General features: G+C 44.1%; 1 protein-coding gene across 1 annotated transcript in view; it reads right to left on the bottom strand.

The window, feature by feature from the left end:
* bicra (BRD4 interacting chromatin remodeling complex associated protein) overlaps window positions 1-10,381 on the bottom strand; it is a 79,805-nt gene extending 69,424 nt beyond the window's left edge. Inside the window, exons 1-2 of the mRNA XM_046313779.1 lie at window positions 10,288-10,381; window positions 7,664-7,709 (exon numbers count right to left, since the gene is read on the bottom strand). Of these exons, the coding sequence (XP_046169735.1) occupies window positions 7,664-7,709; window positions 10,288-10,348 (107 nt within the window). The 5' untranslated portion in view covers window positions 10,349-10,381. The remainder of the gene's footprint in view (window positions 1-7,663; window positions 7,710-10,287) is intronic.
* Between the last annotated feature and the right edge of the window lie 11,790 nt (window positions 10,382-22,171).

Here is a 22,171-nt window from a genome sequence, read left to right as displayed (position 1 = left end):
AATACTTTCTGTGGCACACGCTACTGGTCAACATGAGCTACTAACATTATTCTGAGGTGTGCCAGGCCTTGCAGTTCCAAAATAAAATGGGGGGGGGGGTAATTAATGTGTGTTATATTAAACAGAGGGAGTGAAATGTAGACTAGCAATAAACATTTCACAACAACTACTAGTTGAATGAGACATGGGAGAGATTATGAATTTTGGCAAAGAGATCTATGTATAGACTAATAAACTTGAAACAAATAGCCAAACCCTAAAACCGCAAACATCACTAGTGCCATGATCAAACCGCCATAAAGAAAAGGAATTAAACGCAGCCTAACGTGATCATTGACAGCTGCCTTGAAGGACACAAATAAAAATTGGTTTTCTGCTACTAAGATCAGTGATATGTATGTTAAACGGTGCAGAAACAACTAGCAAGCAAGTTGCAGCAATGAAGAATTGAGATGGGGTGGTGGGGGGTTCGGCACAACAAGGCAAGGAGTCTTACACAGTACCAGTTACCGCCGTTGGCCCATTGGTTACCGCCGTTGGCCCATTGGTTACCGCCGTTGGCCCATTGGTTACCGCCGTTGGCCCATTGGTTACCGCCGTTGGCCCATTGGTTACCGCCGTTGGCCCATTGGTTACCGCCGTTGGCCCATTGGTTACCGCCGTTGGCCCATTGGTTACCGCCGTTAGCTTATCTGATGTTGTAACATTAACTAGCTGGCTGTCTGACTTTATTATCCAGCTAATTGTCAAACAAACTCAATGATTTGATCAGTTAAATTGGCTAATGTTGCCCAACATGGTTAGCTAACGGGAGAATTCGATCCAGCTACGAGAGCAAGATTACTTAACAATGCTAACAGATACTTGTTCCACCACACTTTCTCCCTCAACTCAAACTTTCCAAAAAGCCAGTTGTTTTTCCCGGTTACAGCTCATGAAGTAGGCTTCATCACCTTCTTACCCCGGTCAGGCTTCTCGCCTACCTCTTCGTTATCGTTCAGGGGACGCGCTGCTGTAAATTAAATGACAAACTGTTGTCTTTTTGATGCTGTAGTGAGTAAATTGGTTGTCTCTTCTCTCTTCAGTTTCCTGCTGCATTCTGTTAATATAGGAACGATTGGCTGAGCCTTGGATTACAGCCAGTATTGCTTACAAACGCGCATCGCTCGTTCGCTTACAAACGCGCGTCGCTCGTTCGGCTTACAAACGCGCGTCGCTCGTTCGGCTTACAAACGCGCGTCGCTCGTTCGGCTTACAAACGCGCGTCGCTCGTTCGGCTTACAAACGCGCGTCGCTCGTTCGCTTACAAACGCGCGTCGCTCGTTCGCTTACAAACGCGCGTCGCTCGTTCGCTTACAAACGCGTCGCTCGTTCGCTTACAAACGCGCATCGCTCGTTCGCTTACAAACGCGCGTCGCCGTGCGCGCATCGCTCGTTCGCTTACAAACGCGCATCGCTCGTTCGCTTACAAACGCGCATCGCTCGTTCGCTTACAAACGCGCATCGCTCGTTCGCTTACAAACGCGCGCGCGTTCGCAAACGCGCGTCGCTCGTTCGCACAAACGGGCAAACGCGCGTCGCCGTTCGCTTACAAACGCTCGGCACAAATCGCCGTTCGCTTACAAACGCGCGTCGCTGGTTCGCTTACAAACGCGCGTCGCTCGCTCGCTTACAAACGCCGTCGCTCGTTACATAAACGCGCGTCGCGTTCGCGCTCGTTCGCACAAATCGCTCGTTCGTCGTTCGCTTACAAACGCACACAAACGCGTCGCTCGTTCGCACAAAACGCACAAACGCGCGTCGCTCGTTCGCTTACAAACGCGCGTCGCTCGTTCGCTTACAGCCAGTAGTGATCCACAGGCCCACACACACACAAAACAAAATCTAAACGGACCTACACTATTCCCCATAGGTAACCTATTTCGTTAATTAAAACGTCAAATTTCGCCTAAAGGTGACTAGTTTGTATCTCTGAAGTAGGCTACTTCAAACTCCTTGGTAATTGTTGAAAATCGCTGGATACCAAAATGTTTTTGTCATGATATTTCATTACTAGATCATACTGTAAAGCCTATTAGGCTGTCATTCGTTGTCATTGTATACAGAATAATTAATATGAATAGTGTTGGGTGTTGCACAATAGTGTATCCTAAATAATTGCGCACAGTAGGCTCGGTGTCCAATCTGAGGCGGAAAAACATTTGAAAATATTACATTGACGCTTCCTCTGTTAAACCTAACGAGACCCTGCTGTAAATGAAGCAGACAGCAACAGATAATCAACATCAAGTCACTCGGGACGTTTTCACCGCATAACAAATAAGATTGCAACATTATCATGGATATTCATCTCTGACATTTTTTTGGGGTTCACATGGGCTGTTAGTGCATCCAATGCAACATCAACTTTTCATCACTTGACTTGGGCTGTTAGTGCATCCAATGCAACATCAACTTTTCATCACTTGACTTGGGCTGTTAGTGCATCCAATGCAACATCAACTTTTCATCACTTGACTTGGGCTGTTAGTGCATCCAATGCAACATCATCTTTTCATCACTTGACTTGGGCTGTTAGTGCATCCAATGCAAAATCATCTTTTCATCACTTGACTTGTCATTAAAAACAAAAATCCTTAAATGGATCAGATGATGTGTGAAAACATCACAACTTCATGAAAACAGCTCGACATCAAATCGTATTTGTCACGTGTGCGGAATACAAGTGTAGACCGTACTGTGAAATGCTTACTTACAAGGCAGTTCAATAAACAGAGTTAAGAAAATATTTACTAAAAAGACCAAAGTAAAAAATGTAATAGAAAGTAACAATAAAATAACAATAATGAGGCTATATACGGGGGGTACAGGTTAGTAATGAGACTATATACAGGGATACAGGTTAGTAATGAGACTATATACAGGGGTACAGATTAGTAATGAGACTATATACAGGGGGTACCGGTACAGAGTCAATGTGGAGGCTATATACAGGGGGTACCGATACAGAGTCAATGTGGAGACTATATACAGGGGGTACCGGTACAGAGTCAATGTGCTGGGGTACAGGTTAGTTGAGGTAATATGTACATGTAGGTAGGGGTGAAGTGACTATGCATAGATAACAGCAAGAAGCTGCAGTGTAACAATAAAAAGGGAGGGGGTCAATGTAAATAGTGCGGGTGGCATTTGATTAATTGATAATTAGTCTTATGGATTTGGAGTAGAAGCTGTTAAGGAGTCTTTTGGTCCTAGCCTTGGCACTCCGGTCCCACTTGCCGTGCGGTAGCAGAGAAAACAGTCTGACTTGAGTGACCGAAGACTTTGACGATGACACCGCCTGGTATAGAGGTCCTGGATGACAGGAAGCTTGGCCCTGGTGATGTACTGGGCCTTCCTCTGACACCGCCTGGTATGGAGGTCCTGGATGACAGGAAGCTTGGCCCTGGTGATGTACTGGGCCTTCCTCTGACACCGCCTGGTATGGAGGTCCTGGATGACAGGAAGCTTGGCCCTGGTGATGTACTGGGCCTTCCTCTGACACCGCCCGGTATGGAGGTCCTGGATGACAGGAAGCTTGGCCCTGGTGATGTACTGGGCCTTCCTCTGACACCGCCTGGTATGGAGGTCCTGGATGACAGGAAGCTTGGCCCTGGTGATGTACTGGGCCTTCCTCTGACACCGCCTGGTATAGAGGTCCTGGATGACAGGAAGCTTGGCCCTGGTGATGTACTGGGCCTTCCTCTGACACCGCCCGGTATGGAGGTCCTGGATGACAGGAAGCTTGGCCCTGGTGATGTACTGGGCCTTCCTCTGACACCGCCTGGTATGGAGGGCCTGGATGACAGGAAGCTTGGCCCTGGTGATGTACTGGGCCTTCCTCTGACACCGCCTGGTATGGAGGACCTGGATGACAGGAAGCTTGGCCCTGGTGATGTACTGGGCTGTACGCAGTACCCTCTGTAGAACCTTACGGTCAGATGCCGAGCAGTTACCATACCAGGCGGTGATGCAACCAGATGCTCTCATTGGTGCAGCTGTAGAACTTATTGAGGATCGGGGACCCATGCCAAATCTTTTCAGTCTCCTGAGGGGGAATAGGCGTTGTCGTGCCTTCTTCACGACTGTCTTAGTGTGTTTGGACCATTCTAGTTTGTTGGGGATATGGACACCAATTAACTTGAAACTCTCAACCTGCTCCACTACAGCCCCATCAATGAGAACAGGGGCGTGTTCGTCCCTCCTTTTTCTGTAGTCCACGATCAGCTCCTTTGTCTTGATCACGTTGAGGGAGGTTGTTGTCCTGGCACCACACTGCCAGGTCACTGACCTCCTCCCTATTGGCCGGCTCATCGTTGTTGGTGATCAGGCATACGTACCCCTGTTGTGTCGTCAGCAAACTTAATGGTGTTGGGGTCGTGGGTGAACAGGGAGTATAGGAGGGGACTGTGCACACACCCCTGAGGGGCCTCCATGTTGAGAATCAGCATGGCAAAAGTGTTGTTGCCTACCCTCACCACCTGGGGGCGGCCCATCAGGAAGTCCAGGATCCAGTTGCAGAGGGAGGTGTTTAGTCCCAGGGTCCTCAGCTTAGTGATAAGTGTTGTGGGCACTATGGTGTTGAACACTGAGCTGTAGTCAATGTATAGCATTCTCACATAGGTGTTCCTTTTGTCCAGGTAGGAAAGACCAGTGTGGAGTGCAATAGAGATTGTGTCATCTGTGGATCTGTTGGGGCGGTATGCACATTGGAGTGGGTCTAGGGTTTCTGGGATGATAGTGTTGATGTGAGCCATGACTAGCCTTTCAAAGCACTTCCTGGCTACCAACGTGAGTGCTACTGAGCTGTAGTCATTTAGGCAGGTTACCTTTGTTTTATTTGGCACAAGGACTATGGTGGTCTGTTTGAAAAATGTAGGTATTACAGACTCGGTCAGCGAGAGGTTGAAAATGTCAGTGAAGACACTTGCCAGTTGGTCCGTGCATGCTCTGAGTACACGACCTGGTAATCCGTCTGGCAAATGCGCATCCAATAGGTATTCTGACACGTTAATGACACTATCGTTTTGGCTTTTAAGTATCAAGGTACGGTGACTCTTTCGGCGTGAAGCATTCGATTTTTGCAAATGCAAAACGTTTTGGGGGATTTGTGAGCCCATGAAAACTGTTGTTTTCATCCTGGCACATAAGGAAACACTGAATGAGAACTGTCTGACAGCTAGATCCAGGATTCAATGTCTAATTTAAATGATTCATCTATGATATAAGGACAACTTTCACTGACATAAATGCAAGGACAGAAAAGTAAATTGTTCCATTTTGGACAAATCGGTCAAGAAAACAACCACGATAAAAGGTTAAGCATAGATTTTACATCAACTCGTGAATTGAATACACGATTAATCGGAATGGCCGATTTCAAGTTTTCATAACAATCGGAAATCTGTATTTTTGGGCGCCGATTTTTATAAAACAAAATTATATATATTTTTTTACGCCTTTATTTAACAATTCAGTTAAGAACAAATTCTTATTTTCAATGACGGTCTAGGAACAGTGGGTTATCTGGTCTAGGAACAGTGGGTTAACTGGTCTAGGAACAGTGGGTTAACTGGTCTAGGAACAGTGGGTTAACTGGTCTAGGAACAGTGGGTTAACTGGTCTAGGAACAGTGGGTTAACTGGTCTAGGAACAGTGGGTTAACTGGTCTAGGAACAGTGGGTTAACTGGTCTAGGAACAGTGGGTTAACTGGTCTAGGAACTAGGTTAACTGCCTTGTTCAGGGGCAGAATGACAGATTTTTACCTTGTCAGCTCGGGGGATTCAATCTTGCAACCTTACAGTTAACTAGTCCAACACTCTAACCACCTGCCTCTCATTACATTCCACAAGGAGACTGCCTGTTACACGAATGCAGTAAGCCAAGGTAAGTTGCTAGCTAGCATTAAACTTATCTTATAAAAAAACAATCAATCATAATCACTAGTTAACTACACATGGTTGATGATATTACTAGTTTATCTAGCGTGTCCTGCGTTGCATATAATCGATGTGGTGCGTATCATTGCTCCAATGTGTACCTAACCATAAACACCAATGCCTTTCTTAAAATCAATACACAGAAGTACATATTTTTAAACCTGCATATTTAGCTAAAAGAAATCCAGGTTAGCAGGCAATATTAACCAGGTGAAATTGTGTGACTTCCCTTGCGTTCATTGCACGCAGAGTCAGGGTATATGCAACAGTTTGGGCCACCTAATTTGCCAGAATTTACATAATTATGACATAACATTGAAGCTTGTACAATGTAACAGCAATATTTAGACTTAGGGATGCCACCGTTAGATAAAATACGGAAAGGTTCCATATTTCACTGAAAGAATAAACGTCTTGTTTTCGAGATGATAGTTTCCGGATTCGACCATATTAATGACCTAAGGCTTGTATTTCTGTGTGTTATCATGTTATAACTAAGTCTATGATTTGATAGAGCAGTCTGACTGAGCGGTGGTAGGCACCAGCAGGCTCGTAAGCATTCATTCAAACAGCATTGTCGTGCGTTTACCAGCAGCTGTTTATGACTTCAAGCCTATTAACTCCCGAGATTAGGTTGGTGTAACCGATGTGACATGGCTACCTAGTTAGCGGGGTGCGCACTAATAGCGTTTCAAACATCACTCGCTCTGAGACTTGGAGTGGTTGTTCCCCTTGCTCTGCATGGGTAACGCTGCTTCGATGGTGGCTGTTGTCGTTGTGTTCCTGGTTCGAGCCCAGGGAGGAGCGAGGAGAGGGACTGAAACTATACTGTTACACTGGTAATACTAAAGTGCCTATTAGAACACCCAATAGTCAAAGGTTAATGAAATACAAATGGTATAGAGGGAAATAGTCCTATAATTCCTATAATAACTACAACCTAAAACTTCTTACCTGGGAATATTGAAGATTCATGTTAAAAAGGAACCACCAGCTTTCATATGTTCTCATGTTCTGAGCAAGGAACTGAAACGTTAGCTTTCTTACATGGCACATATTGCAGTTTTACTTTCTTCTCCAACACTTTGTCTTTGCATTATTTAAACCAAATTGAGCATGTTTCATTATTTACTTGAGGCTAAATTTATTTTATTGATGTATTATATTAAGTTAAAATAAGTGTTCATTCAGTATTGTTGTAATTGTCATTATTACAAATAAATTTGTTTAAAAATCAGCCGATTAATCAGTATAGGCTTTTTTTGTTTGTCCTCCAATAATCGGTATCGGTATCGAAAAATCATAATCGGTCGACCTCTAGAATATACCCATGTTCCCCCATATATCCTAAATGTAATTACATGAAAAGAACTGGCAGATTATTATCAAGTGATTTATCAACAGCTGTAACAAGTTGTCCATAGATTGAAATATAATTTCCACTGTCCGTCTCTATGATCTGAGTAATGGACATGATCATCTGTTTTACTTGACAAGTGTTAATGTCGAACCCTGTGACGGTATTGAAAAAATAAATACATCCTGTGGCTATTTTAGAAATGCACCCCCCCCCCCTTAGGTATAGGGGTAGTATACCTGCCCAAGCCTACAACATAGACTAAACCAATGTCTTGGTCAGGTATACTAGATGTTGTGTACAGTGGATAGTAGAATATGAACTCACCAAATGACATCTAGCAGGCACCTGCCATCTTCATCGTCCATGTCAACTGAAAACACATTAAGCATCCCCCCCAACAATATTTAGTTCAATATTTAGTTCAATACATCAATCATTGCATTCACCACTCCAGTATAAATAGGGGGGGGGGGGTTATATAGTGGTAGGCTATATCAAACAAAGCTTGTGCAATCCTTTTGGTAAACCAACATACTATCAACCAGGTGTAGCCTACATTTGGGATACAAAGATACTAGCAACGATGCAAACAAAGACTAACTGCATCATTATCGCATGAATATTCATTTCTAACGCGCGTCTCTTTAAAAGGCGCTTCATAAGTTCCCAGAATCCAACCATCCAGGAAGTGCTGTGAGGAGGTTCTCTGTGTAATTGTCCTTCCAACTCGGCTACGGTGACAGTCTGATAACCGTTTTTTTTAAGGGGAAGTTGTTTTTATTTTTCTACATTTTCTGTTCGATATCAAATTTTAAAAAATACTTCCACCCCCCCCCCCAAAAAAAAAAAAATAAAAAATAAAACGTCACCAAAATGATGCCAGCGCATTGATGTGTCCGGAAGGCTTTCATTGTTGTGATTCTGAACGGTCAGATAACTTGCAACAATGACAAGAAGCTGTCAAGTGGCGAGTTGTAGGTGGTTCTTTCAGCTAGTTGCATCTTGTTCTTGATATGTTTTGACTGATGTCATGTCTATGCTAATATGGCTCAAATTCGCTAGCAAGCTAACCAACAACTAACAATGTATTTGAGATACAAGCGCAAATGTATTTATATTTTTTATAAACATTTCGAGACTAAATTGAGTTTAAGTGTTGTCTGTTTTGCTCCACAGTTGCACAGGGTTTGGGGCAAAACAGATGGGGTTGGCTTAGGTTGTTAACATGGAAACTATATTTTGTCTCCAATGTTTATTGAAAACATAAAGTGGCACAATGTGCACTTGCCTCTCAAATACATCGTTACAGTTGGTTGACGTTTATTTACTAACAAATATTAGCATAAACGTGACATCAGTCAAAACACCTCGTGGTATCAAGAACAAGATCAAACGAGCTACTTACGATTCGTCACAGATCTGAGCAGAACAGAGCTATGTTGTTTTCGCCACACTAAAACCTACCAGAGAACAAACCAGGTTGAAATATAGATAGGACAGGAAAAATGTTTGATTTTTTAAACTTTCCAGATTTATTTAACTTGTCTCGCCCAGAAGGTCAGGACTAATGACATACATAGCCTATTGATGATCAGTGATTTGAAATCTTAATTGATGCTCTTGAATGAGTTATCTTGCTATTAAACCCCCCCCCCAAAAAAAATGTGAGCATTACAATAAGAAAGTTATTTTTGTAGGCCAAGTTAAGCATGCATACAAACATAACAACTCTGCTTGTATGTCACCACGATCTGATCACAATAAAAATGTGATGCTCTTTCCTTGAGCAAACCACCTTCTGGGTTAAAAACGCGCGTTTTTCACTCACTCGGTTATCATTCAATGTTGAGATTTATTTCTATTTTATTATATATATATATATATATATATATATAATAATAATAATATAAAATCCCTCATATATATATATATATATATACACATACACGAGTAGATAGAAGAATAATATCTATAGTCAGAGAGGCCGATTGTTCATGTTACCAGTAAACAGGACGGAGATGTTGCTGAAACCAGCTTATGTTTTAAATCTCTCTGCTCGTATCGTCTCGACATAAACTAGTAGATTCTGAGATCAGAGAGGCGGAGACGAGCAGCAGCGGACTTGGGCCGAGAAAAGAAAAAAAAACACTTAGATATAAATATATATATATATATATATATATATATATATATATATATATATATAGAGGACAAATCTCCATTTGCCGCTCTCCATAATGTTGGTTGGTAGCTAAAGCGGTCGTAGCCATTGCACAGCCAGCAGGGCAGAGAGGAAGAGCGGTGCGCAGCATATGAATGGGAGGGACACTGCGAGCGGCTGGCTACTTTAGGTGCTTTCACTTAAAACGTTGTATGCCTCCAATGTAGTGACACGATCATATAATTGTTATGGACCCTGTTGTTACTGGGTTTCCTCGAAAACAATTCGCGTGTTTCGTTTTGGATGTCCATTCGTCTGAATCTGCTAGCTAGCTATTTGTGAACCTTTTGATGCATAGCTTTCATTTCGTTAGCATTAGCTGCTAAGTTGCTAACGTCCTATCAACATTCTGGTGTTACCAGATTCAGACATTTGACAAGTAAAAACGTCACAAGAGGGTTTTACTATCGAAACACTTGTAATGCACGGTAGCGTTGCATCCTAGCTTTCCCGATGCATTATTTTGTTTGCCTTAATAACATGCAATTGCGTAAGCCAGCTCTCCTTGCAAGCAAAATATGAGTTAATGTTGGAATACTCTTGGACCAGGGGGTATTTGCTTGGGAATTCGTTGGAAAATGAAAACGGTTTGTCTCGCCGTACAGGACTACGGCATTTAGATCAAGGCGGATGCGAGGTTTGCAATCCGCGTGCAGTACGCAAATGTTGCAGCTTTAATATAGTTATTCAGATTAATAGAGAAATTGCTACATTGTAACAAACTCACCCGAGACGATAGAGGTGCAGGCAGCGCGGGGTCTCCGGGACAGCCTCGCACGGGCTTCCATACAGGACCCGGATACAGGCAGGAAACAGAGGACCGTTGAGTTCGCCTGCTCAAAAATCATTGTTTTGTGTGCATTCATTCAATAGAAGAAAAAAAATCCCTCAACCTTTCATGAACCCTGAGCGCCAGTTTATCGATCATAGTAAAACAGCCAATGATCCAGTTTAGGCAAGTTAAAAATGTTAGTTTTAGGTTTCAAATGATTTCTCTGTCATACAGATGAGTATATGGTTGCAAACCTTTATTTTACTGTCAATAAACAAAACATTTAAACAGTGTGCAGTTTTGTAATAGCTTTAAGTGTATATTCACTGTTAGAAATTAATAGAGACATTATCACTTGTATTTTCCATTATAATTCAACTGTGTTACGGTTATGCTATTAGCATTTTATGTCTGAGATTGTGGTGGTAACGAATCCACGTCTCAAGGCTTAAACGTCCTTCTTTAACCTGTCTTCTCCCCTTCATCTTCAGCTGCAGGACGAGTTTGTTTCTTCGACTACAAATTGAATGCAAGAAGCCCAAACATATATAATATTTGACTAAAACCTAATCATTTCAAACCTTGTTCACATTTGTATACAATCACGTGTCTCTATTATGCGTGAGAATACTAGGGAACGGATTTGTAAAAATGAAAATAACTTAGGAGTTGATTTCCTTAAGTTTGTACTGTGTTTTATGTCCAAACATGAAAATAAATAAAAGTTGTTGTTTTTACTCCAGTTGGAGAACACTGACCTACACTGAAGTGGACTTAACAAGTGATCATAGCTGTCACCTGGTCAGCCCATGTCATGGAAAGAGCAGATGTTTTTCATGTTTTGTCCATAGCATTAAAATACCAGTAGGTATGTGTCCTGAAGTAAATACACAGGCTATCCACCTCTGCCTCGGAGCTGCATTAGTGACAAAGCTATTTTATTTGTGATTAAATATATCTTGTTATGTGATTGGCCAATATCAACAACACATTTTGTTTTTTATAAAAAAGGGGGCATGATTTTACATGATCAGTTCAAATGATGACTACAAAAAGAAGTGTGTTAGGTCATTTCCCTCCAGCATACAGGGAAAGTGATTGGCAGTTTTAAAGAGCTATTTTTCCTAGGGGCGTGGTTTGGGTTGTTGTTTACACTCAGTGATTGGTTGAATTTGAATGAGGACTCGAGATCGTTTGTCCATTTGGGTGTGGTTACAGAATGTTCTTCTAGCTGATTTTGACACTACATTCTAATCATATATTATGACAATTTACACACATTGGCCTTGTCATAAAAATCATACACCCATGGTGTTGAATGAAACATGTCATTTGTGAATGCAGCATGCATTTAGAGGACATTTAGAATATCCGACCACTGGCCTGTGGCCAACTCTGAGAAAGGTCATATCACTCAGCATACTATTACGAGCAAAGGTATTTTGCGAGCTACTTCCTTGACATCTATGCATGTTTAACCATCAGTGGTGAGCCTGTTTTGTATGTTATTTTGGCATTAATACGTGTTACATATCAGTTTGTAAACAATGCAAAAAAATATATATAATTCACTGAGTTAATAAAGCTGCATACAAACATGGTCTCTTTTTTTGCTTGATTGAGTAAGGCAGCTCCAAAATGCAGGTGTTGCAGCCCAGCTCAGTGCTTTCTGTGGTGGATTGGGCAGCCAGTGGAAAATACAGAGCGTAGAGGTTGGTAATGTTCTCTAGTTGTGCCGTGATTGGCTCTGTGTTCTGTCACTCATGCGGACACTACGTCACCGCACAATCTAAGGGTAGAGCTCGGAAATTCAAGCTCCTTGGGTGCTGCCATAGAGTTACATTAGAAGTGCCCATCCAAGAAGGCTCAAGGTCATTGGCCACAGATAAAAGGATGTCAAATCGCATTATATCTACCGTAGCTTTGATTAGACTGATTATGTCGACATCATACTTTCAAAATCTTAGCTAGCAAGCTAGCAGTCATCATAATGAATCAAGTCGTCAATCTATTGGCAAATCCTTTTCATATGAAGAGAAATTATAGATAAAATGTATCGGTGCTCATCGGCCATTGGACATAAACATTACACAACAAGTTGGAAATCGCAAATTCAACAATTAGTGGTTTGGAAGGAATCAGTGGCTAGCTGCAAGCATTGCAAGGCAATCACTAGCCTGATATTCAATGGAGTGGGTGTGTGGTGTGTGGTACAAATTCTGTGTTTAAGGGTCTCTTTTCCAAGCTTAAAATGATAAACATTCAACATTGGCCATGCTGTCAATCCAGCGCGTTTCCGCCGTGCTCAAAACAACTGTTAACTTGCAACTGAGAAATCTGACTTCAGTGAGTTCAAGACAACTGGGAACTCTGGAAAAAACTGAGCTCCGACTGATAAAATACGTTTTGATTGGTCATCCAACTCGGAATTGTAAATTGGGAACTCGGGTCTCTTTCTAGAGCTACGGCATGAAGATCAATGACATCATCATGATTCGACCTTGTTTTTTTCTCCACAGTTCCCAGTTGTCTTGAAAGCCCAATAAATCCCGAGAATGCCAGACTTTGATGACAAATTATGACATTTGCCCACAAAGAACCGCCACTCCACCGTCCTGTTCAAGTGAACACAGCACAACAAGGTGAATCCAAACATGTATTGTATGCTGCTGCATGAATGATGTAATATGCCAGGGAGATGTGTATACACTGTAGCTAAGAAAGTAATACTAAGTGTATGTTGTGTAGTAAGCTGATAGTAGCCCATGTGCCTCACCCTAATAATTTGGTCTATTTCCCCTCTTATTTTCACCTGTAGCCTATAACCTGTTTTAGAGAAATGTAATTATTGAATATTGTAAGAGCTTTAATTGTCTGCTTATATGCTCCCTTTATTTATCTTACAGTTCTGACTTGGTGTACAGGGAGAACACTGTAAGAACGGCCCATGTTTTAAATTTTGTCGCTGTACATTTCATCGGCAGACTCGACAGCCTTGGTTTCTCAAATGATTGCCTCGCCTGGTTCACCAACTACTTCTCTGATAGAGTTCAGTGTGTCAAATCGGAGGGTCTGCTGTCTGAACCTCTGGCAGTCTCTATGGGGGTGCCACAGGGTTCAATTCTTGGACCGACTCTCTTCTCTGTATACATCAATGAGGTCGCTCTTGCTGCTGGTGAGTCCCTGATCCACCTCTACGCAGACGACACCATTCTGTATACTTCCGGCCCTTCTTTGGACACTGTGTTAACAACCCTCCAGGCAAGCTTCAATGCCATACAACTCTCCTTCCGTGGCCTCCAATTGCTCTTAAATACAAGTAAAACTAAATCCATGCTCTTCAACCGATCGCTACCTGCACCTACCCGCCTGTCAAACATCACTACTCTGGACGGCTCTGACTTAGAATACGTGGACAACTACAAATACTTAGGTGTCTGGTTAGACTGTAAACTCTCATTCCAGACCCATATCAAACATCTCCAATCCAAAGTTAAATCTAGAATTGGCTTCCTATTTCGCAACAAAGCATCCTTCACTCATGCTGCCAAACATACCCTTGTAAAACTGACCATCCTACCAATCCTCGACTTTGGCGATGTCATTTACAAAATAGCCTCCAATACCCTACTCAACAAATTGGATGCAGTCTATCACAGTGCAATCCGTTTTGTCACCAAAGCCCCATATACTACCCACCATTGCGACCTGTACGCTCTCGTTGGCTGGCCCTCGCTTCATACTCGTCGCCAAACCCACTGGCTCCATGTCATCTACAAGACCCTGCTAGGTAAAGTCCCCCCTTATCTCAGCTCGCTGGTCACCATAGCATCTCCCACCTGTAGCACACGCTCCAGCAGGTATATCTCTCTGGTCAACCCCAAAACCAACTCTTTCTTTGGCCGCCTCTCCCTCCAGTTCTCTGCTGCCAGTGATTGGAACGAACTGCAAAAATCTCTGAAACTGGAAACACTTATCTCCCTCACTAGCTTTAAGCACCAACTGTCAAAGCATCTTACAGATTACTGCACCTGTACATAGCCCACCTATAATTTAGCCCAAACAACTACCTCTTTCCCAACTGTATTTAATTAATTTATTTATTTTGCTCCTTTGCACCCCATTATTTTTATGTCTACTTTGCACATTCTTCCATTGCAAAACTACCATTCCAGTGTTTTACTTGCTATATTGTATTTACTCTGCCACCATGGCCTTTTTTGCCTTTACCTCCCTTCTCACCTCATTTGCTCACATCGTATATAGACTTGTTTATACTGTATTATTGACTGTATGTTTGTTTTACTCCATGTGTAACTCTGTGTCGTTGTATCTGTCGAACTGCTTTGCTTTATCTTGGCCAGGTCGCAATTGTAAATGAGAACTTGTTCTCAACTTGCCTACCTGGTTAATTTTTAAATAAAGGTGAAATAAAAATAAATAAAATAAATAAATTTCAAAAGTGCTGAATAAATAGTTATATTGACTATGTCCATCTTAGCTCACACATTTGTGTCTTAATTGAAATTACGGATTGCCTCTCATCCGCTCGTCATCCCCTTATACCATAGTTTGTACATCTCAATTGTCAGTAGAAAACAAATTTATTTAAGCAAGTCAGCCATATATAGCCATATATATGTTTTTTAACATGTCAATAAATGAGGCTGAATTAACTGTTTCGCTTCCAGACAAGGCTGGAAGCAGTGGTAAGGTGTTGGGACTCTGCTGCTGGGACTCTGCTGTTGGGACAGCTTTATGTAGGCCCAAACAGTTTGTGGTCACAGTTTGTCACCCATATAGTGCAATTCATGCATTGTTTAGTGTTGTGTAGTGACTTTGCTGGCATGCATCCCCCAATTTTTATTTGTGCCGATTTTAGCAAGATGTACTTGCTAAAATCGGCACTGTTAACCAACCATTTAGAAATTTACGGTTATGAATTTAACATACATAGATGAATGATGTCCTCAGCTCTTCTGCACCTCTATTTTACATACATTCTCCACTAGAGGGCACAAACCGACTGATTTCAGCAGCATTTTTAAGGACAGGTCGTAAATCCTATTATCCAGACCAGAACCTTCATGCCTGTTATCAGCAGCTCCGTGCTACAGCAAATCAAATCAAATCAAATCAAATTTATTTATATAGCCCTTCGTACATCAGCTGATATCTCAAAGTGCTGTACAGAAACCCAGCCTAAAACCCCAAACAGCAAACAATGCAGGTGTAAAAGCACGGTGGCTAGGAAAAACTCCCTAGAAAGGCCAAAACCTAGGAAGAAACCTAGAGAGGAACCGGGCTATGTGGGGTGGCCAGTCCTCTTCTGGCTGTGCCGGGTAGAGATTATAACAGAACATGACCAAGATGTTCAAATGTTCATAAATGACCAGCATGGTCAAATAATAATAAGGCAGAACAGTTGAAACTGGAGCAGCAGCACAGTCAGGTGGACTGGGGACAGCAAGGAGCCATCATGTCAGGTAGTCCTGGGGCACGGTCCTAGGGCTCAGGTCCTCCGAGAGAGAGAAAGAAAGAGAGAATTAGAGAGAGCATATGTGGGGTGGCCAGTCCTCTTCTGGCTGTGCCGGGTGGAGATTATAACAGAACGTGGCCAAGATGTTCAAATGTTCATAAATGACCAGCATGGTTGAATAATAGTAAGGCAGAACAGTTGAAACTGGAGCAGGAGCATGGCCAGGTGGACTGGGGACAGCAAGGAGTCCTCATGTCAGGTAGTCCTGGGACATGGTCCTAGGGCCCAGGCCAGTTGAAACTGGAGCAGCAGCATGGCCAGGTGGACTGGGGACAGCAAGGAGTCATCATGTCAGGTAGTCCTGGGGCATGGTCCTAGGGCTCAGGTCCTCCGAGAGAGAGAAAGAAAGAGAGAAGGAGAGAATTAGAGAACGCACACTTAGATTTACACAGGACACCGAATAGGACAGGAGAAGTACTCCAGATAAACAAACTGACCCTAGCCCCCGACACATAAACTACTGCAGCATAAATACTGGAGGCTGAGACAGGAGGGGTCAGGAGACACTGTGGCCCCATCCGAGGACACCCCGGACAGGGCCAAACAGGAAGGATATAACCCCACCCACTTTGCCAAAGCACAGCCCCCACACCACTAGAGGGAAATCTTCAACCACCAACTTACCATCCTGAGACAAGGCCGAGTATAGCCCACAAAGATCTCCGACACGGTACAACCCAAGGGGGGGGGGGAACCCAGACAGGCCGACCACAACAGTGAATCAACCCACCCAGGTGACGCACCCCCAGGGACGGCACGAGAGAGCCCCAGCAAGCCAGTGACTCAGCCCCCGTAACAGGGTTAGAGGCAGAGAATCCCAGTGGAAAAAGGGGAACCGGCCAGGCAGAGACAGCAAGGGCGGTTCGTTGCTCCAGAGCCTTTCCGTTCACCTTCCCACTCCTGGGCCAGACTACACTCAATCATATGACCCACTGAAGAGATGAGTCTTCAGTAAAGACTTAAAGGTTGAGACCGAGTTTGCGTCTCTGACATGGGTAGGCAGACCGTTCCATAAAAATGGAGCTCTATAGGAGAAAGCCCTGCCTCCAGCTGTTTGCTTAGAAATTCTAGGGACAATTAGGAGGCCTGCGTCTTGTGACCGTAGCGTACGTGTAGGTATGTACGGCAGGACCAAATCAGAGAGGTAGGTAGGAGCAAGCCCATGTAATGCTTTGTAGGTTAGCAGTAAAACCTTGAAATCAGCCCTTGCTTTGACAGGAAGCCAGTGTAGAGAGGCTAGCACTGGAGTAATATGATCAAATTTTTTGGTTCTAGTCAGGATTCTAGCAGCCGTATTTAGCACTAACTGAAGTTTATTTAGTGCTTTATCCGGGTAGCCGGAAAATAGAGCATTGCAGTAGTCTAACCTAGAAGTGACAAAAGCATGGATTAATTTTTCTGCATCATTTTTGGACAGAAAGTTTCTGATTTTTGCAATGTTACGTAGATGGAAAAAAGCTGTCCTCGAAATGGTCTTGATATGTTCTTCAAAAGAGAGATCAGGGTCCAGAGTAACGCCGAGGTCCTTCACAGTTTTATTTGAGACGACTGTACAACCATTAAGATTAATTGTCAGATTCAACAGAAGATCTCTTTGTTTCTTGGGACCTAGAACAAGCATCTCTGTTTTGTCCGAGTTTAATAGTAGAAAGTTTGCAGCCATCCACTTCCTTATGTCTGAAACACATGCTTCTAGCGAGTGCAATTTTGGTGCTTCACCATGTTTCATTGAAATGTACAGCTGTGTGTCATCCGCATAGCAGTGAAAGTTTACATTATGTTTTCGAATAACATCCCCAAGAGGTAAAATATATAGTGAAAACAATAGTGGTCCTAAAACAGAACCTTGAGGAACACCGAAATGTACAGTTGATTTGTCAGAGGACAAACCATTCACAGAGACAAACTGATATCTTTCCGACAGATAAGACCTAAACCAGGCCAGAACATGTCCGTGTAGACCAATTTGGGTTTCCAATCTCTACAGCAGTTATATAAATTTAAGAAACACTCTTTTTATGCCACTGTTGTTACTTTTCGTAGCAGGTTAAGGAGAACTTACGTAGCAGAGGTTAGGAAAAACGGTTTGGGTTTAGCGATAATGCTCTCCTTATCTGCTACGAAAATCCCTTAGTATCGGATTAGCGTGAAATAAGTGTATCACATATCAATAGCATTATGTGGTCCTGCCCACAATCTGCTTCTGGATGCAATACACAGCAACTGGATAATTGTGTAGCTAACAATCAACAAAATAAAAATGGTCTGCCAAAATGATAATCATCATTTGCCATAATTTAGAGAAATTCAGCTTGCATCAAAGTATGTTTAGTGCTATCTGGTATCCTTGGGATGTCCCTACCCTTAACCTAACCTTACCCCTACCCTAAAAACACGGTTTATGGTCGTTCTGGCGATCTGCGTTGGCCGTACAGTGTTTACTGCGATGCGGCCTCTGCAGAAGCCAGGGCATTCATACTCCTTGCGTTTCCCTGAGCAGACCAGAGTTGTTGTGAAGAAAGTTGTTAACGAAGTGAGTTTGTGGTTATGGGTGTCTTTTTATATAAATAAAAAGGGCCGATGTGTGACGTCAGAGTCAACATTTCAAAATAGTTTGGTATACATTTAACTTAAATAGGATTTTCCTGCAGCTTCACATGTGTAGTTACAGGAACAAGAGTCTAGATAGGCACAATGAGACCATAACTCCTAGCAACAACAAAACATCTACACGTCATTCAAAAATGTGACATGAAACATCCACCTTTCTTTTTCCTGCCTAGTAACCAGGTCTGCTTGTGCTTTAGTCAACTTCTCTATCATCCATAGCCACGCTAAACCTTTCAGAAGAATGAAAAAGATCAACAACAGCATTTCTATATATTTTAATCGTTGATATAAAATTTAAATAATACAGTAATATAATACAATGGGTTCTGTCAACAAATCAATTACAATAATGATAACCAATAATGAAATTATTATACTATGTAAACACTTCAAAGCATTGTGTGTGTGTCTGAAAACTAGACATCACATTCTTGCTTCCTCTGTCCTTGTTTCCTCCACTCCTTACCTCTCCTCGAATGTGCACAGAAGCCTGAGGGGAGGAACCGTCCCTCCTCTCCCCTAATGGGCTTTTGAGAAGGAGGTGAGGAATGGAGGAAACCAGGGGAGAAACTCAGTTGCTTTTCCTTGATTCCTCAGGTCCTCTCTCCTCACCTCCTTCCCAAGACTCATTGGATAAGAAAGTGAGAGGGGAGGGACCTTTGACCTTCTCATTCAATGGGGTTTTGAGAAGGAGACAAGAGGACCCAACAAATCAAGGAAATGCAATTGAGATTCTCCCCTGGTTTCCTCCATTCTTCACCTCCTTCTCAAAAGCCCATTAGGGGAGAAACAACCCCCAGCCCCTACTGTCCAGAAACAACCCCTAGCCCAATACTGTCCAGAAACAACCCCCAGCCCCTACTGTCCAGAAACAACCCCCAGCCCCTTACTGTCCAGAAACAACCCCCAGCCCCTACTGTCCAGAAACAACCCCTAGCCCAATACTGTCCAGAAACAACCCCCAGCCCCTACTGTCCAGAAACAACCCCTAGCCCAATACTGTCCAGAAACAACCCCCAGCCCCTACTGTCCAGAAACAACCCCTAGCCCAATACTGTCCATAAACAACCCCTAGCCCCTACTGTCCAGAAACAACCCCTAGCCCTTACTGTCCAGAAACAACCCCTAGCCCCTACTGTCCAGAAACAACCCCCAGCCCCTACTGTCCAGAAACAACCCCTAGCCCCTACTGTCCAGAAACAACCCCCAGCCCCTACTGTCCAGAAACAACCCCCAGCCCCTAATGTCCAGAAACAACCCCTAGCCCAATACTGTCCAGAAACAGCCCCCAGCCCCTACTGTCCAGAAACAACCCCTAGCCCAATTCTGTCCAGAAACAACCTCTAGCCCCTTACTGTCCAGAAACAACCCCTAGCCCCTACTGTCCAGAAACAACCCCTAGCCCAATACTGTCCAGAAACAACCCCTAGCCCAATACTGTCCAGAAACAACCCCTAGCCCAATACTGTCCAGAGTCTAGACACTGAGAGGAAGTGATGACAGTGACTGACTGAGCTTCTATAATACCCATGGCCTGTCCAGAAACAACCCCTAGCCCCTACTGTCCAGAAACAACCCCTAGCCCCTACTGTCCAGAAACACCACTAGCCCCTTACTGTCCAGAGTCTAGACACTGAGAGGAAGTGATGACAGTGACTGACTGAGCTACTATAATACCCATGGCCTGTCCAGAAACACCCCTAGCCCAATACTGTCCAGGGTCTAGACACTGAGAGGAAGTGATGACAGTGACTGACTGAGCTACTATAATACCCATGGCCTGTGCAGAAACAACCCCCAGGCCCTACTGTCCAGAAACAACCCCCAGGCCCTACTGTCCAGAAACAACCCCCAGCCCCTACTGTCCAGAAACAACCCCCAGCCCCTACTGTCCAGAAACAACCCCCAGCCCCTACTGTCCAGAAACAACCCCCAGGCCCTACTGTCCAGAAACAACCCCCAGCCCCTACTGTCCAGAAACAACCCCTAGCCCCTACTGTCCAGAAACACCCCCAGCCCCTACTGTCCAGAAACAACCCCAGCCCCTACTGTCCAGAAACAACCCCCAGCCCCTACTGTCCAGAAACAACCCCTAGCCCCTAGTGTCCAGAAACAACCCCAGCCCCTACTGTCCAGAAACAACCCCCAGCCCCTACTGTCCAGAAACAACCCCTAGCCCCCACTGTCCAGAAACAACCCCCAGCCCCTACTGTCCAGAAACAACCCCCAGCCCCCACTGTCCAGAAACAACCCCCAGCCCCTACTGTCCAGAAACAACCCCCAGCCCCTACTGTCCAGAAACAACCCCCAACCCCTACTGTCCAGAAACAACCCCTAGCCCAATACTGTCCAGAAACAACCCCCAGCCCCTACTGTCCAGAAACAACCCCTAGCCCAATACTGTCCAGAAACAACCCCTAGCCCAATACTGTCCAGAAACAACCCCTAGCCCAATACTGTCCAGAGTCTAGACACTGAGAGGAAGTGATGACAGTGACTGACTGAGCTTCTATAATACCCATGGCCTGTCCAGAAACAACCCCTAGCCCAATACTGTCCAGAAACAACCCCTAGCCCAATACTGTCCAGAGTCTAGACACTGAGAGGAAGTGATGACAGTGACTGACTGAGCTACTATAATACCCATGGCCTGTCCAGAAACAACCCCTAGCCCAATACTGTCCAGAGTCTAGACACTGAGAGGAAGTGATGACAGTGACTGATTGAGCTACTATAATACCCATGGCCTGTCCAGAAACAACCCCTAGCCCAATACTGTCCAGAAACAACCCCTAGCCCAATACTGTCCAGAGTCTAGACACTGAGAGGAAGTGATGACAGTGACTGACTGAGCTACTATAATACCCATGGCCTGTCCAGAAACAACCCCTAGCCCAATACTGTCCAGAGTCTAGACACTGAGAGGAAGTGATGACAGTGACTGACTGAGCTACTATAATACCCATGGCCTGTCCAGAAACAACCCCTAGCCCAATACTGTCCAGAAACAACCCCTAGCCCAATACTGTCCAGGGTCTAGACACTGAGAGGAAGTGATGACAGTGACTGACTGAGCTACTATAATACCCATGGCCTGTCCAGAAACAACCCCCAGGCCCTACTGTCCAGAGTCTAGACACTGAGAGGAAGTGATGACAGTGACTGACTGAGCTACTATAATACCCATGGCCTGTCCAGAAACAACCCCCAGCCCCTACTGTCCAGAAACAACCCCCAGGCCCTACTGTCCAGAAACAACCCCCAGCCCCTACTGTCCAGAAACAACCCCCAGCCCCTACTGTCCAGAAACAACCCCTAGCCCCTACTGTCCAGAAACACCCCCTAGCCCCTACTGTCCAGAAACAACCCCCAGCCCCTACTGTCCAGAAACAACCCCCAGCCCCTACTGTCCAGAAACAACCCCCAGCCCCTACTGTCCAGAAACAACCCCCAGCCCCTACTGTCCAGAAACAACCCCTAGCCCAATACTGTCCAGAAACAACCCCCAGCCCCTACTGTCCAGAAACAACCCCTAGCCCAATTCTGTCCAGAAACAACCCCTAGCCCCTTACTGTCCAGAAACAACCCCTAGCCCCTACTGTCCAGAAACAACCCCTAGCCCAATACTGTCCAGAAACAACCCCTAGCCCAATACTGTCCAGAAACAACCCCTAGCCCAATACTGTCCAG

This window comes from Oncorhynchus gorbuscha, linkage group LG19, assembly GCF_021184085.1.
Source record: "Oncorhynchus gorbuscha isolate QuinsamMale2020 ecotype Even-year linkage group LG19, OgorEven_v1.0, whole genome shotgun sequence".
Lineage (NCBI taxonomy): Eukaryota > Metazoa > Chordata > Actinopteri > Salmoniformes > Salmonidae > Oncorhynchus > Oncorhynchus gorbuscha.
This window is presented reverse-complemented; position numbering and strand designations above follow the sequence as displayed.